Source organism: Diceros bicornis, chromosome 17 (assembly GCF_020826845.1).
Source record: "Diceros bicornis minor isolate mBicDic1 chromosome 17, mDicBic1.mat.cur, whole genome shotgun sequence".
NCBI classification, from domain to species: Eukaryota; Metazoa; Chordata; class Mammalia; order Perissodactyla; family Rhinocerotidae; genus Diceros; species Diceros bicornis.
Genome location: NC_080756.1, coordinates 40,776,729 through 40,795,407, shown reverse-complemented (window position 1 = coordinate 40,795,407; position 18,679 = coordinate 40,776,729). Strand labels below are relative to the sequence as shown.

General features: G+C 37.0%; 1 protein-coding gene across 2 annotated transcripts in view; it reads left to right on the top strand.

Annotated features, from left to right (window-relative positions):
- Window positions 1-8,278: 8,278 nt before the first annotated feature.
- Window positions 8,279-18,679, top strand: part of PYROXD1 (pyridine nucleotide-disulphide oxidoreductase domain 1) — a 28,271-nt gene continuing 17,870 nt past the window's right edge. Inside the window, exons 1-2 of one of the 2 annotated variants that reach the window (XM_058558671.1) lie at window positions 8,279-8,705; window positions 10,254-10,334. In XM_058558671.1, the coding sequence (XP_058414654.1) occupies window positions 8,622-8,705; window positions 10,254-10,334 (165 nt within the window). In that variant the 5' untranslated portion in view covers window positions 8,279-8,621. Of the gene's footprint in view, window positions 8,706-8,769; window positions 9,121-10,253; window positions 10,335-18,679 lie in introns of those variants that run through there. The other variant, XM_058558672.1, reaches the window with a different exon arrangement.

The window sequence follows — 18,679 nt, the reverse complement described above, 5'->3', positions numbered from 1 at the left end:
AAGAGAAAAGGAGGAACTGGCAGTGCCTGTATCAGGAGAACAAAGGTTTTCCCCAAATCCCTGGCTGGCTTCTACTTATTCATTGGCCAGAACTGTGTCACATGGCCACCTCAGCTGCAAAAGAGTCTGAAAAGACAAATATTTTTAGTTAGCACATTGTCAATTCCAACAAAATTGGGATTCTGTTAATAAGGAAGAAGGGAAGAATGTATATTCAATAGGCAACTAGGAGCAGATGTGTTGATAAAGATAGTATAGAAAAGGGAGAGAACTTCATAGAGAATAGAGCTTTGAAAACAAGCACATTTAGGGTCAGGAGAAAGAAAATGGATCATCATAGGAAAGAGAGAAAAAGGACTTACAGATGTAAAAGACAAATAGGAATATTGTTAAAAGAGTTATTCATGTTTTACAATATGATTAGGTTTATAAAATGTTTTGATACATTTCTAAATCACCTTTGAAAGTGAGGAAGGTAGTTGTATGATTCCATAAGTCACAGCCATCTGATAATTGACATTAACATTCCTTTTCAACTGGAAAGCATTGATAAATATAGAAAAAGATAGTGTAGGTTCCTAAGGCAGGTGGCTGGGGCAAAAGAAAGGAGGGAATAAATGGGTGTCCAATTCTCTACAAACACCAGATGCTGTAATTATTCTATAACTGGTAAAATTTTAGATTACTTCAAAGATGTCAAAAAATGAATCATAGCATAATCAGCTGATGTGTCTCTTTAAACAAATGTTTCATCTTCTTGAGGAAAAACTTTTCCCTTTGTGAATGCAATTTCACAGCCACAATAACAACAGCAGTTATTGGTGTTACACAAAACTTTTTTCTAAACAGCTGTTCTTTAAAATATGACCCATACAATAAACGATCTGACCTGAACCAAACCAGGAATTAGTGAAACTTACATCTCCCAAGTCTAACGATGAAATGAGAATTTCTTTTCAATTTTTACCTTGATGTGTTTGGGCAAACATGCTCAATGTGAATCACTGTTGTTACCATATATGAATTGATTGAAGATCATTTTGACAGCTAAAATTCTAAAGTCTCATTTAAACCTGAAAATATTTTCAAGACTAAAAAAGAAAAATTTACTTAGACTTTCATATCAATCTGTTTTGGGTTAATGTGAACTTGAAAAAACTTAATAGATAATGCAGTATTTGCAGTATTATTTGAAACAGTAGAATTTTTTTTCTTTTTAAAACAGATAAAATTGTATGAAAAATACAGCGTATTTCTAATTTCAGTATTTTATATCAACTGAAATAAAATAGCCATATCCATTTGATACCATAATTTAACATTTTTCTCATTTGGAAGGAAATATGCTTTACTTTCTTTATACCTTCATTTATATTGTAGGAAATACAAGTGATTTCAATAAACTAAAAGTATAAATACAGAGTTTTGTTCCTTTCTATTGCTTTAGTATAATAACTAGCTGTGGAAAATATTTTATTTACGAGAAAACAATATGAATTTCTTTTATCTTCAATGTAGCTGACGTTAAAATGTCTTACCACTAAAATGGAAAATAATTAAGCATCAAGATAATTAAATAATTCCTTCAAGTGCTGTCACAATGATTTTATATGTGGAAATCATAGCAATTAACAAACAAATGCCATGGAAAATAAGAAGAAATGTTTTATTCAAAAACAGCATGAAAGCTCTAAGGTCCAAACCTAATATTATTTGTTTATAGAATATACAGAAAACGATATGCAAATTGTGTTATAATAACACTTCACATTGTGAAGGACATATGTTAAAAATTTTTATCATGATTCAAAAAGTTTATAAGGCTAAAGAGAATTCCCAATTTTCTATAATAGAAAAAAGATGTAGATAATAAAAAAGAATTTATATTTGACTTTGGAATTTTCTTGTATTCTTATAATTTAATAAGAGTATTTTCTGGTGATACAGATTGAAATTAAAGTTGAACTGTGAAGTTCCACTGTACAGCTTGAGAAGAGCTTGGAAGTTTTATAAAACAATCAAATCGAGTTGGAAACCACGAGAGGATGGCTACCTATTGTAATAAAGGGCTTGACTTTATTTTTGTTTTTGACTGCTGAAAGCTTTCAAACCTCCACCTTTCCCCTTCTGTCCCACATAGGGGAAAGCTGAGAAAGTTTGGGTGTGCCCACCTTTGGCATGGCAAGAAATTCAAACCACAACAAAGCTTGGCCCACATATGCCAGAACTCTCACCTCGGCCTGATCCCCTAATCATAACAAAAGCAGAGTTCGTCTCCTTTTCTTGCTCTCTCAAATCATTTTTGGATCAGCTTCAGAGTCTGCCCTGCTCTCCCTAGAAACAGAAAAACCTCATTATGTGAGTAATAAACCTTTTCATTCCCTCACGGGGTGTGTGTGTGTGTGTCATCATAAAATTTTGACATGCAAACCAAATTTGGGGTGGAGATTCCATCCTGATACTGTGGGGTGGTCAGAACACCTATCTACTCAGAACAACCTGATCTAAAAATCTTGTAGCAAACTGTTCAAGAAAAAACAGTAATATTTCATAAGGCAAATTAATACCTCACAGGGGTGGATCTAACCCCACTATGAGAGCTCAGTCTACATAGATCACGCCTACTATGCTAAATTGAAACATCAAGAAATATTTATTGAGTATATACCGCTTAAGTCACTGTGCTAAGTGCTGGGATTGAGGGCATAGGCAAGAAAATCAATACTGTATAAAATATACTCTCTTTCCTCAAAGTGGAAGCCCAACAGAGATATATGCAACTCTATAATAAACACTTTTAAATGCAATAAAGTACTAAAAACCTGATTATTTCTGCCTGAGAATGGTGGGGAAGGTAGCATTTGATCTTGCCATTCATAAATTCACAGATTTCTAAAGGTGGGACAAGGCGCCGTGGAATGGAGGAGACAGAAAATTTTTGACGTGTTCAGGGAACTAGGAATGTGCCAGAAGGTAAAGTGGTGGGGAGGGAGAGTAACCACATTTCTCTTTTAGTAAGATAACTCTTATGGAAGCATGGAGGATAAATTAGAAGCCAAGAATGAAGGAAGAAAGACCCATGACGAACCTCTTTTAATAGTCCAAGTGGGAAAAGAAGGCCTAAAATAGGGCAGCCACAGTCAAAACCAAAATGAGGAAACTGAGAAACACTTCTGAGTTGGTAGGACTTGGTAAACTGAATTTTGGAGTTGAGGAGTATAGTGTAAGAAACTACCTCTAGTTTTCTAAATGTCTGATATTTATAAAACAAAAATGGTATATCATAGAGTTAATGTGATTTTTCTGGTTAATTCAACTCCAAAAGCTAGGAAAAATATAATAGGTACCAAATATCCCAATGCCTTTAACACGAGGTTCTAGACCATGCTGAAAGATCACAAAGTAGGTATATGCTAAAAGATTATAAAATTGTTTTGCCAGCATCCATCCATCATATTTCTTAAGGCTATATAAGGGAATGTAAAAAAAATTCTAAATTGGAGAAGCCTGTAATAAGAATTCTTTTGAAGAGAGTTGTAGGTATGCTATGGGAAACAACCCTCTCACCCCTGCCAGTCCCAACACACATGCAGCGCACATAGGGAAGGGGAAGGGAAAGTGTTTTCACCTCACCATCCATTCCCTGTCCCTAGCATAAGTGAGGAGGACTTTAAGAGATCTATTTGAAGAACTTTACACGTATCGCCTGGAGTCTGAAGGACTGAGGAACTGGTGCCTCATTCAGCTGAAGGCAAGAAGGTGTGGCCAGCTAGATGGTTGGACAGCAGAAAGAAGAGAGATGCTATGTTGGGTTAGTGTGCACTTTCAGGGTTTGCTGGAGGAAAAGGAGAGAGTGAGTTTCCCAAGGGACCATTGTGGACCCTGTGTCATCTTAAGAGAGACTGAATCTGGAGAATAGATGACCCAGAAACTGGAAGTGAGAGATCCCCAATGATATGGAGATTTTGATGTGCCCATAAAAGCCCCCCTCAAGAGAAAGAATCAGCATTTAGAATCAGCCACACCAGCAAGGCACCAATGCTAGCTTATAACCAGTGGTGTGCTGGCAAATGTTTAACAACTGGCTCCCTAAAAATATATATATATACATAAATAATAAACAAATAATATATATAATAAATTTTATTAATATAAAATGTATAGCACATATTGTACAAATAATAATAAATATACAATACTCTCTATTGTAAATTCCATACAGCCAACTGATTCTCACAGAACTCTTTTGTTGATTTTTGTGGAATTCTTGTTTCCTAGTCAAACTATAATAGCAATTGACTAATAACTGTAATTTGAATGTTGGTTGATATTTCCATTTAAGTTAACTAATAAGATGAAAATGAAACAATGAAGACATAGGTCAGAATTTCACATGTTTATCTATGACATCAGTGATGTCATTGCTGAATTGGATAGTGGTTTTTGAACACTGGAATATTTCCTCAATTTTTTGTGCTAGTCACAATGTACCACAGCAGACACACACATTTTTCATTTAATTGTATAATTAATACTTTCTCCATCACTTTCTTAAGTCTAGGCAATCAACAATACAATAAAACAATCCCTGATTTGTATCATTTGCCATTTTCCATGGTGTCAATACACCCATCATGGTCATTTTCAAGCTATCAATGTGACATCACTGAATGAGGCATTGGGAAGAAATGTACAATAGCACATCATTGTATAATATTTTCACCATATAGATACAATAGATGTGAGTAACCTCAAGAGTACAGATAATGGTAAAATGTAGTGAAATAATTAGGAAATGATGAGTTTTGAGTATTTATTATCTTTGTTTTAATATAATTTATTTAATTATATGTTTATATAATTTAATATTTAACAATGGTTGTGTTAACAATCATTTCATACAATTCCTGAAATTTTAACAATCAGCTCTCACAGGGCAGTGGCTCTAGCACACCACTGATTCATAGCTGTACCAGTGAAGTAAGATCTTTCCTCCTCTTACTCTTTGCCCACCTTCCAATTTTAAAGCAGCTCAAAACATCAGCTACTAGAAGGGAGAAGAGCTGAGACAAGAAAACGAAAAGAAACCAACCTTGACTGCCTGCCATTGGGTGAAGCTTTAATTGGATGAGAGTCTGGAGTTTTCATAATAAGCAGCACTGGACTTTTTATCACTGAGAATAATCAGAAAAGCTCCGAGGCCTAAGAAGGAATTAATTTAGAGGATGAGAAAAATATATTCACAAGAAAAGTGGTGAGAAAGATGAACGTTTCCTTTTTCTTGTTCCCTACAAAGTCCAGCTTGTTCAATAAAACAAATAAAAACAAAGAAGAAATTTTGAGAGGAAGATGAAACCAGTTTAGATTCATGCTGAATTTGAGGAGACTAGGGTAACCATGAGAAGATATCCAGGAGGCTTTAGAAATTTCAGTTTTGGAGATTCAGAGAAGATGACATGAGAGAGAGACATTTGTAAGCTAAAAGCATTATAAGCTCATTGACGTTAAGAACATCGATAAAATCTTTCAGACAGAGATATAGACTGTTCAATCATGCATGGGCAGACAACTTAACCATTGATCCTACTAGGCGGCACTCACTTGGCTAGAAAGTTTAAATATGTTATCTCTTATATACCTCAAAACAACTCTACAAAGTAGATCTTATACCCACTTTGCCAACAAGGAAACTAAGGCTCAGATGGGGGAGTAACTAGCTAGAGATCACACAGTTAAGGAAATGCTAGAGCCATATTTGATCCCAGGTCATCTGATTCAAAAGCCATTAAGCATTAACTACTCCATGAAATTGTATTGTTCTTTCCCAATTTTCAATCAGTCAGTTCAATAAATTAATCTAAATCCTCTTATTTCCGACACATCTGGAATCAGCTTGGTGAAGAATGGGAAGCTAGGTTTTGACTTAATAGTTTTAAAGTTAGAGATGATCTTCAAGAGAAAATTAAGGAAGCAGAAGTAACAGGATAAAGCATGTTTTATCTCTTTCAGTTTTTCTAGATGAATCCTGAACTCCCCAACTACTTTTTTTTTCTTTCTTTTTACCCTCTTAGATTTCCCATGCTCACTTCTGCCACTAAATCTTTGGTTCTTGAGATATTTCCTCCTGGGGTTGCCATCCAAATGCTACTTACTGGGCCTCTGAGGTTCAGTATAAATTCCACCTCCTCTATGAAGTCATTCTTGTCTACTCCAGTCCCCACTATTCTTTTCTACCTCTAAGCATATATCATAATATTTAGCAACAAACTTGTCTTTCTTCTACTCCTCAGAAACAGCCGCCAGGTTGGTGTGCCCTCTACTCCTAAGCTTTCCAACCTGAGTTAAAAGGGAGCTGACATTATGTCTTCTCTGCTCTTCATCTACCTCTTGGTATTAAGCCTCCCTCATTTCTAGACCATTTTTCTCTGCAGTCACTTATTCTCCTAACTCCTACCTATGGCTGCCCTCCCCGAGGAATCTACTGTTTCAAAATTACCTGTATCTTACTTTTAACCCATTCCACACCCAGCATACATTTCTACTTAAATCAGTCAACACTAAGGGGGGATGCACTGCTAGCCCTTTCTCAGTGCTCTTCCCCGGAGGTTCTTTAACATTTAGGAATCTCTAAAAATTGAATATTCAGGCCAGAGAGGGAGGCAGCTAGATCTTATCACTATCCTTCCCTGATATAGGCCAGTCTTCAAAAGGAGAAGGAAAAAGGAGGATATGAGGTCACCATTCCTTCTCATTTGAGAGAGGAGCCTCCCACTATTTTGCTTCCTTCCCAGTCCCACCCACCCTGCCATCTACATCTGGTCTCTCCATTTCCCCAGGGAGCTTGAGTTCCAATCTGTTCTTCTCTTTGCCCTCCATAAAGGGGAAGTAGCTGTCATAATATATAGGAGGATCTTGACCCTGGACAATGAACCTAATAGAAGTCTTTAGAGGACTTCAGGGCAGTCTCATGCTCCACCCACTTACTAATTCATTCAGCATATTTACATTGAACACTCACTACTAATTGGAGATTAGAGATACAAAGGGAGACAAGAAATAAACCCTGAGATTAAGAAGTTTATGGTGGGGGGGACGGGATGGGTAATAAATAAAATAAAATGACATAAAACTAAATTCAAGGGATGACAAGGTGGTATTGGAACACACAGAGAGGACACCTAGCTCAGTTTTGAGGACATTAGATAAAGCTTCTTAGAGGAGGTGATGGCTGGTTGAAACCAAACATCAAAGAGGACTTAGCTAGGGAAAATTAGTCAGGGAAGAGCATTATAGAAAAAGTTATGTGCAAATGCTCAGATAAGAAAGAATAGGGCACATCCTGGGAGGTGCAAGCCTGGTTCAACCTAGAAAGAGTACAGCATGAGTGAGATCATGCGAAAATAAGGAGCTAGAGAAGTAAACAAGACTAGCTCTAAATGGGCTTAAAGTACAATTTTCTCCTCCTAGAAATGCTTTGTTTGACTATCTAAGCCAGTAATAGGAATTCAAATCACTTACTGAACTGCCTACCATTTAACTTATTAAATCAAACCACAATAATTATTAGGGATATCAGTAAGTATCTGTAGTTAGATGTGGTAGATTTTCCTGTCTATACAAAATGGTTATCTCCAGAGTTTAAGGAATTAGAGGGGCATTGGTAATTACCAGTTTTAGAGAGAGCCATTTAGAGAAACAGTACATTCTTAATATTACAATACAACCCCCAGGGGAAGGATTATAAGAGACATCAAAGGTAATAGTAAATAATAAAACAATGTAAACAGTGAATACTGTAATAATGTGAATATAGTAAAAATAGTAAAAAAAAAAAAAAAGCCATTTCTCAAAACAAATGAATACCACAAAAAAGATATTAGCAGTAAAATTAAGATTGGAAATATTTAATTCAGCCTTCACACACGCTGCTATTTACTGGAAACAGGAGAAATGTTCGTTTATTTTGACAAAATGGCGAGCAACTCTATATACTACTGGAAATTTTCGCTGAGGTCAAAATCTTAAATGGAAGTGACTTCTTAAGAGAACAGTTTAAGTACTGCTTTGCCTTGATTAATATGTCCATGAAGAATGTGCTTCCAAAATATAAAGTCTTGGATTGCTAGGTGAAGGGTAGGGAAGGATGAGGTTCCCTAAGGCTCCGTCTACCAATAAGAGTTTAAGAGCTGAGCCAATGTCTAATTTCTCGCAGGAACTTCTCGCAGGAAGAGTGAGAACTTTAGAGCAATTCATTTATCCTAAGAACGCTCTACCCCGTGAGAACACTGGTCTGTCTTTAGATAAACAGTTTGTCAAGCCTCTTTTGGCAACCCATCTTCTTTGCTTTCTTTTTTGACTTCTCTTTATCAAATCGACGTGGAAACACTACATTCGGGTGCAGTAACAGGCAAAGTCCTGTAATCGACGAGACGCCTCTGCGCTTCGGGAACGCAGCCCACGGCCGATACGCGAGGAGACTAAGTGTGACCTCCTGGGCACCCGTAGCTCGGATTCTCAGGATCAGGCACCGGAAGTGCCCCCCCTGCGCGGCCTCCTCTCCCGGAATAGAAACTGCCGCTGCTCCCCCTCGGCAGTCCGTAAGGCACTGGAAGTCTGCGAGCATGGAGGCGGCGCGCCCTCCCTCGACGACAGGGAAGTTCGTGGTGGTCGGCGGTGGCATCGCGGGTGTCACCTGTGCGGAGCAGGTAGGGCGGGCGCGCCGGCGGCTCCGCCTCTTGCTCGACCCCGGAGGCGGTGGCGCTCGAGGCTCTTTCCCGCCCCCTCCCCTTGTGCTTCCTGGTGCCTCTTTTGTCGCTTCCTTTTGCCCGCACTCCTTCTTGCTCCCAGTTATTAGAGAATGGATGGTGGTCCTCAGATGATGCGTTCAGTACCTCGCAAGCTTCGGCTCAGGCTCAGGGAGGAGGAGTGGCGAGCAGGTAGTTAGGGGGAAGCCCAAGCCGACTGAACCAGGGTGTGGTCCAAGTGATGCCAGAGCAGACGAGAGGGCTTATAACTAGTAAGTCCTTGGTCAGAAAATTCAGCCCCCTTTCTTAATTACCTGATTGAATTCAGCTTCCGGGTAGGTGCCAAGTCCTTAGTGCATCGTAAAGAAACTCTTACGTAAGTTTCCTGTACTTTGAACTTCCAAGATAGAAGAGAATAATCAGACCATATATATACATATACATATATTCCAAAAAAGATTAAATTATGTTGATATAAAGTAAACATAAGCAGTCAGTGAAGTCATAAGAAATAGTGCAAGAAATTCAAGAGTTGTGTGTGTATTTTCCATTTTATTTCCTTTTATTCACTAAGTAAACACCTAGGATCCAGGCACTGTACTAAGGGCTGATTAGTCAAATATAAACAGAGCATGGTACCTCCTTTTGAGAGAGACAGTCTAGTGGAAGAGACATGTAAATAAATCATTTCATCAGTGTGAATTTCAGATTTTATAGAAAGTTTAAATACTATACTAAAAAGAATCTCATGGATTTTAAGGATGTATAGGTGAATTGGACATGCTCAATTTTAATGGTATAGTAGGAATAGAAGTAGAGATTGGTGAAGTTGAGGAAATGGAGTGTGAATTAAGAAAATGTGTTCAGGAAGTTTAAAGTGAGGAAAAGAGAGGTTGTAGCTAGAGGAGAATGATGAAACAATAGCAAGTTAAACCTCTGAATTTTGTTAAGGCTAATATTAAAATGGCTTTGTCTTCCCAGAATACATACTGGTTGGGCATTCAAAAGAGGCAGGATAGGAGTGCCAAAGCCCTTGAGAAAAGTCAGGCTAAGATTCTGAATGTTTATTATTGAGGGTTTACTGTAATTTCATCCCACTGAAGGCAAATGAAAATATTATTTTACAGTAAATAGTTGTTTTAACTGTTAATTAGGAAGATAGTTTCTTCTCATCCTCTGAATGATAACTTTAATTTGGTATATAAAATAGTTTAAATTAGGAATACCTCTTTATATCACTTTTTTTGTTCAGGAGGTCTTTTGTTAGTGTTTAGTGTAAATGTATTATTCGTCTTAATTCAATATCAGAGTTGAACATTAATCACCACTACCCTACAAATATGAATAAGACTCAGGATAATGGAGACCTTTAGATGAGGAACAGTGAGTTTTTAGTTTCCTAGGTTAATAACACTATTAAAATTGCATTATCCCTGTCTCACTCCCCACGCCGTATATACTAATACCTAAAGTTATTTATCATATTTTTTCCTACTTTTTTTTAATAAGTTGGCAGTTCACTTTCCATCAGAAGATATTCTCCTGGTGACAGCTTCTCCTGTTATTAAAGCGGTTACAAATTTCAAGCAGGTAAGAATTTTTGTATAACTTTCTTAGTATTAGTAATTTTTTTTAAATTGCAATAATTTGCATAGCAGTTAATGTAATTGTAGTATTTTAATTGTTTAAAGTGACACGTGTTCTTCTGATACTTATTTTAAAATCATAACTCAAAGTTTAGAATTATTCAGACTGAATACTAAGAGCACCCAGAATAATATTAAATTTCTAGTCTTCCCTTTTTTTTTCTCTCGTTTTTTTCCTCCCTCTCAGAATTACTTTTCAGAAAATTTAAAAATTTTTTGAGGAAAGATGCTATGCAGATCTAAATATGAATGCAAGTATGTATGTATATCTTTACTATAAATATGTGTGTGTTTACATATCAGAAGAAAAGTTCTTCTGAGCCAAGTTTAAACTTGCAGATAATTAATGTTTCAGATGTGTAATAAGAATCTCAGAGCCAGCCCTGATGGCCTAGCAGGTCAAGTTCAGCGTGCTCCGCTTCAGCAGCCCAGGTTTGGTTCCCAGGCGTGGAACCACACCAGTTGTCTGTCAGTAGCTATGCTATGGTGGCGGCTCACGTAGAATAACTAAAAGGACTTATAACTAGAATATACAACTATGTATTGGAGCTTTGGGGAGGGAGAAAAAAAAAAGAGATGAAGATTGGCAACAGATGTTAGCTCAGAGCAAATCTTTCCTAGCAAAAAAAAAAAAGAAAGAAATATCTCTTCCACATACTACCAGAATTTGTCAATCCGTTGTGCTTATTCTCATTAAAAAAAAAAAAAGAAAGAATCTCACAGCACTTTGTAATTCCATGAATTTATATTACACACATTATAAAATTATAATAGCAGTCTAAGATCATTTGGGTCATAGTATCATTAGAAGAGTGGTCTCCAAACGTTTTTAATCCTGTACTTTTCACCTGTTAAAAAGTTTTGAGGGGCCGGCCCCATGGCGTAGCAGTTAAGTGCATGTGCTCCACTGCTGGCGGCCTGTGTTCGGATCCCGGGCGCGCGCTAGTGCACCGCTTGTCCAGCCATGCTGTGGCGGCATCCTGCGTAAAGTGGAGGAAGATGGGCACAGATGTTAGCTCAGGGCTGATCTTCCTCAGCAAAAAGAGAAGGATTGGCATGGATGTTAGCTCAGGGCTGATCTCCCTCACAAAAAAAAAAAAGAATTATTAAAAAAAAAAAAGTTTTGAGCTCATATCCTAATATATGTTTATTTATATATTTATAAATTATATACAGGTACTACAGTGCTACAATTATGAATGTTATAATGCCTGTGCAAAAAATAGATGAATAAAACGGTGAAAAACATAAATCTTTTCTTCCCACACTTCAGGGAAGACTACTGCCATAGTCTTTGATTTAATACAAGTTTTCCGTTATAATATCTGATAATAGAAAATAACTTTTTTTTTGCATTTTGTCTAAGATTTATTATTTATTCATATAAAGGCATTTGACAAGATACAACATCCATTTATGATAAAAACTCTCAATAAATTGGGAATAGAAGGAAAGTACCTCAACATAATAAAGGCCATATATGACAAACCCACAGCTAACATCATACTCAACGGGGAAAGACTGAAAGCCATTCCTCTGAGAACAGGAACGAGGCAGGGCTGCCCACTCTCACCACTCCTGTTCAACATAGTACTGGAGGTTTTGGCCAGAGCAATTAGGCAAGAAAAAGGAATAAAAGGAATCCAAATAGGTAACGAAGAAGTGAAACTCTCACTATTTGCAGATGACATGATTGTATATATAGAAAACCCTAAAGAATCTGTTGGAAAACTGTTAGAAACAATCAACAACTACAGCAAAGTTGCAGGGTACAAAATCAATCTACAAAAATCAGTTGCATTTCTATATGCTAATAATGAACTAACAGAAAGAGAGCTCAAAAAGATAATACCATTTACAATTGCATCAAAAAGAATAAAATACCTAGGAATAAATCTTACCAAGGAGGTGAAGGACCTATACAATGAGAACTACAAGACATTATTGAGGGAAATCAACGATGACATAAAGAAATGGAAAGACATCCCATGCACGTGGATTGGAAGAATAAACATAGTTAAAATGTCTATATTACCTAAAGCAATCTACAGATTCAATGCAATCCCAATCAGAATCCCAATGACATTCTTCACAGAAATAGAAAAAAGAATACTAAAATTTATATGGGGCAACAAAAGACCCCGAATAGCTAAAGAAATCCTAAAGAAAAAGAACAAAGCAGGAGGCATCACAATTCCTGACTTCAAAACATACTACAAAGCAATAGTAATCAAAACAGCATGGTACTGGTACAAAAACAGACACACAGATCAATGGAACAGAATTGAAAGCCCAGAAATAAAACCACACATATACGGACAGCTAATTTTCGACAAAGGTGCTAAGGACATGCAATGGAGAAAGGAAAGTCTCTTCAATAAATGGTGTTGGGAAAACTGGACATCCACATGCAAAAGAATGAAAGTGGACCATGTGCTATCGCCATACACAAAAATTAACTCAAAATGGATCAAAGACCTGAAGGTGAGACCTGAAACTATAAAACTCATAGAAGAAAATATAGGCAACACACTATTTGACATTGGGTTTAAAGGAATCTTTTCGGATGACATGCCTACCCAGACTAGGGAAACTAAAGAAAAAATAAACAAGTGGGACTCTATCAGACTAAAGAGCTTTTATAAGACAAATGAAATCAGAATCAAGATGAACAAACAACCAACCAGCTGGGAGAGAATATTTGCAAAACATACATCTGACAAGGGGTTGATCTCCATAATATATAAAGAACTCACACAATTGAACAACAAAAAAACAAACAACCCGATCAAAAAATGGGCAGAGGAAATGAACAGACACTTCTCCAAGGAAGATATACAGATGGCCAATAGGCACATGAAAAGATGCTCAACATCACTAATCATCAGGGAAATGCAAATCAAAACAACACTAAGATACCACCTCACGCCCGTTAGAATGGCTATAATCACCAAGACAAAAAACAACAAATGTTGGAGAGGATGTGGAGAAACAGGAACCCTCATACACAGCTGGTGGGAATGCAAATTGGTGCAGCCTCTATGGAAAACGGTATGGAGATTCCTCAAAGAATTAAAAATAGAGATGCCCTATGATCCAGCCATCCCACTACTGGGAATCTATCCAACGCACCTGAAATCAACAATCCAAAAAGGCTTATGCACCCCTATGTTCATTGCAGCATTATTCACCATAGCCAAGAAGTGGAAGCAACCTAAGTGTCCCTCGACTGACGATTGGATTAAGAAAATGTGGTATATATATACAATGGAATACTACTCAGCCATAAAAAAAGACAAAATCGTCCCATTTGCAACAACATGGATGGGCCTGGAGCGTATTATGTTAAGTGAAATAAGCCAGAAAGAGAAAGACAAACACTGTATGATCTCACTCATATGTGGAATATAAACAAACACATGGACAGAGAAAACTGGACTGTGGTTACCCGGGAAGTGGGGGTGGGGGGTGGGGGGTGGGCACAAGGGGTGAAGGGAGTCATATATGGGGTGAAGGACAAACAAAAATGTACAACCGAAAATCTCACAATGTTAGAAACCATTAAAATATCAATAAAAATGTAAAAAAAAAAAAAAAAAAAAAAAAAAAAAAGTTTTGAGCTCATATCCTAATATATGTTTATTTATATATTTATAAATTATATACAGGTACTACAGTGCTACAATTATGAATGTTATAATGCCTGTGCAAAAAATAGATGAATAAAACGGTGAAAAACATAAATCTTTTCTTCCCACACTTCAGGGAAGACTACTGCCATAGTCTTTGATTTAATACAAGTTTTCCGTTATAATATCTGATAATAGAAAATAACTTTTTTTTTGCATTTTGTCTAAGATTTATTATTTATTCATATAAAGGTTAACAGACTTGACGTCAAGGAAGAAAAGCCACCTTCCCACTACGCATCTCCCACAGACACATCTTTCCAATCTTCAAGTATATTTTGTAGAAGTTCTTTATATACTGTCTCCCAGGAAAGAGATCAGTATACATTTAACCCACCTCATTCTCATTTGTAAACCCCTAAGGTTTACATAAACCCCTAAGACCAAGGGTAATTTAGTGCCATATGTTGCTCCCTTATAACCTGCCTGGAGATAGGTAAGGTATCCCAAAAGAGATAGGGGATTGGGAGAACCAGAGAACAGATTATGGCTATTAATCTCTAAAAGAAAAAAAAAAAGTATATATTCAGTTACAGGCTAAGAGCACATACATAAGAGGAAGATGTATAGCTGGGTCTTATAAATGTCTTTCCAGAACACTTAATTTGGTGTAATGATCCCAGAGTTAATAAGACTTGAGTTCAATTTTTGCCAATTTTGTAAGTTTTGTACAATAGAAGGAAAAAAGCTTGGGTTCTAAGCCTAACTCTGTTATCTACTGGCTGTGTAGCCTTGGCAAATGTCTGTACCTGAGTTGCTTTACCTATAATATTAGGATAATACTTTCCTTGCTTACTTAACAAGGCTGAGCTTAAGATGTACTAATATACATGAAAGTGTATTGGAATAACAAACATTATGCAAATGTCAGTTATTCTTAGTGTTTGGAAGTCATAAATTGCATCCTTTTATGATGTTGCATTTATGTGATATATGAACCAATGTGCTAGGTACCCAGGATACAGAGATTAAAAGTAGAGAACATACACCAAAAAGTCATTAGTGGCTATCTGTGGGGTAGGAGGAAGGTGTGAGATTTGGAGAGTGGTAAAGAGGGACTTTATCCTGTATTATGTGTTGTTTGTTTAATGTTAAAAAGAGCACATATTAATGACTTTTGTAGTTTTTACAGGACAAAAAAGATTACTAATAATAATTCACATTATTTATGGAGCACTTACTATGGACCAAACACTCTTCTAAATGTTTTAAATATATTAATATATTTAATCCTTAACCCTATGAAGTAGTTTCTTGTATTATTCCCACTTTGCAGATGAGCTAATGAGTCACAGCAAGGTTAGGGAAGTTTCCAGGGTGCATATAGTCAGGTTTTAAATCCAGGTACTTGGGCTCCAGAGCTCTCATGGTTAATGAGTAGCACTTTCTCAGAATGATTACTTTCTACCGGGGCAACAGATATGCAAGAAACAATTATCATATAATATGATAATTGTCCTGATAGAGGCAAAAAAATTGGGGTCATATTCCAATAATGCATTTTATATTTATACATATAACACTTTGTGAATGAGTGGCAGAGCCTGCTTTTGAGAATCAAGGAAGGCTTTACATAGGAGGTTGCACTGAAACTGAGACTTAAAGAGTAAGTAGGTTTTGCCATGTTTGTAAAAAGTCGAGTGGAGGTAGGCGTGTGCCAAGGTGCGTGCAAGTGTATGACTATGTAGTATGCTCTCACAGGTACCACTTCAGCACTGCTGGAGTGTAAAGGGTGAGATTGAACCAGTAGGCAGGGGCCAGATCATGACAGGCTTGTATGCCGTGATGAAGAATTGCATTTTATCTAAATTTAGATGATGCCAAACTGCTGGAGCATTTTGAGCAGGTGAGAAGACTGAGCTGGAGATAATAATTTAATATTCAGCATTGTCTCAGTGTCAGCGGTTTCCCAGGAAGGGTGCATACAGTGAGAAGAGCCCAGTGGTGGTGTCCTATGGAACACTGACATTTAAGGGAAGGTCAGAGAGGAAAGGAGAACTTAAAAAATGGCCATCCTTCTTATTAGTCTTAGATTAAGAGGAAAACTCTGAAAGAGCAGTATTGCTGAAGCCAAAGTTTCAGTTAAAAGGAATGGTTAATCACGTTGGATCCTATGGAATAGTCAGGTAAGCTAATGCCTGAAAAGTAGCTATTTCTAGTAAATTATTGGTGACTTGGACACAATTTATACTATTTTGAGAAATTAATAGGAGGTAATTCTAAAATGATAGTAAACTTTTCTCTTGAAATTTGGCTGCAAAGGAAGAAGAGAGAGACTGGCAACAAAAAGAGGATGTAAGGGGAGCATTAAGTTGAGTTTTATTCTTTTAAGGTGGAAAACACTTCAGCATGTTTACCTGTTGAGTTTAAGAAACCTGTGGGGAAGGCTGAAGATGAAGGAAAAAAAGGAATACAAATAAGGAAAGAGTCCTGAGGAGGTGAGATGATGTGATATGGAGCACAGATTAGTGGATTCACCTTGAGAAGGTGGAAGGGGGTCAAGGAAGGTGGACGATAGAGAAATTTATAGATAGTGGGAAAGAAGTAGTGAGAGTTCTTAGTAGTCTCTTTGAGCCTAGAAGTAAGGTGAATTGCTGAGGATAAAGAAGATGGAATAAGTTTGGGGAACGTTAGAATGGTGAAAGTTTGAAAAAGTTCCTGAGGGACTGGAATATGTTACTAAGAAGTTATTTGCTCTTCTCACTATATTGACATTTGCGCTGATGGTACAAAAGCAGTGGTGGAGGCCGACCCTGTGGCTTAGCGGTTAAGTGCACGCGCTCCGACGCTGGCAGCCCGGGTTCGGATCGCAGGCGCACACTGACGCACCGCTTCTCCGGCCATGCTGAGGTGGCATCCCACATACAGCAACTAAGAAGGATGTGCAACTATGACATACAACTATCTACTGGGGCTTTGGGGCGAAAAAGAGGAAAAAAAAGGAGGAGGATTGGCAATAGATGTTAGCTCAGGGCCGGTCTTCCTCAGCAAAAAGAGAGGAGGATTAGCATGGATGTTAGCTCAGGGCTGATCTTCCTCACAAAAAAAACAACAAAAAAAACCAAAAGCAATGGTGGCTAAACTGTACTAGTAGTTGTATTCTTCACTGCCACACAAGCAGTTAAAAAAATAAAAGCCAGTAAAACATTTTAATTTTATTAAACCTTGACTCCTAAGTGCACATCTTTTTAATATTCTATATGATGAAATGGGCTGTATGCATAAAGCACTTCTGCGTACAAGAGGACAGTTGTCTCGAGGAAAAGCAGCTGTGCAATTGCTGAGTTGCAAGATGAACTAGCTGCTTTTTTTCATGGAGGATCAATTTAATTTGAAAGAACAACTGACAAACTGGTTATTCATATTCGGAAAATGAAGTGGGCCTGTCACTTCAAGGAAAACAACTGACAGTATTTGTTGCCAGTATGACAAAATTAGAGCTTTCAAACAAAAATTAGAATTTTGGAAAACTCATTCTTCACCGTGAGCCTCACAGTCCTTAAAGACTTTTCTGATGAGATTTTTATGATAATAATGAATGTGATTTTTTTATATTGTGTTGATAGGAAATGTGTCAATATTTAGAAGATCTCCATAGCTTAGTGAACCAATATTGTCCAGATGACCAATGTGTGATGTTACAAGATCCATTCAAAGTGCAGGATGGACCAAGGGATTTCACAGTAACAGAGTATGAAAATTTCTGTGATATGGTTTCAAATTTTGCATTGCGTCTGATCTTTAAAAAACCATCACTTGTTGAGTTTTAGTGTAACATTGAGAAAGAATATATAGTTATCTGAAAGGGCTATATATCTGTGTGAGGCTGAACTTCTTGTACTTCAGCCAAAACAACATATTGCAACAGTTTGAATGCAGACGCACTTATGCAGCTGTCTTCTATTAAGTCAGACGTTAAAGAGATTTGCAAAAATGTGAAACAGTGCCATTCTTCTCTCTTAATTTGTTTTGTTCTGGAAAAAATAGTTATGTTTCATTATAAGTATATTATAGCTGTTTAACATGTATTGGATTTATTATTGTTACTTTTAAGTGATTAGGAAATATTTAAAATTTTCCTCAGCTTTAATTTCTAATGCAGCAAATATTACTAATATAACTCAAACAAACAAAAGCTCATTGGGTCCTCAATCATTTGTAAGAGTGTAAAAGGGTCTTGAGCATAAAAGATTTGAGAACAGCTATGGCCATGTGGTAGGATTCCCATGCACTGTATTAGGGAGGTCAAATACCAGTGTGTGAGGTGTGTGGTTCTTCTATATCCGACTGGTAGGACTAGAGAAAGCAGGTAGTTTGATCTGTGGTTGGGAGTTTCCAGGGTAATTAATGGTCAAGGATAAGAGAGCAAGGAAATAAAGGGTTTGGGCAAAAGATGAAATGATCCACAGTGGAGTCTTAGCAGGATAGGAGGGAAAGTCAGTCCAAGAGGTTGCTGATGATTTTGGAGAACAGGAAAGAAGAATCCAAAGTCTAGGTAACAGTAAGGTTGGCTAGTAAGTGGAAAGAGAAAGCCACAAGGATAAGGAAATAGGTAAGCTGTCTGATTAAACTATATAGAAGTAGTAGTGTTAGCCCTTAT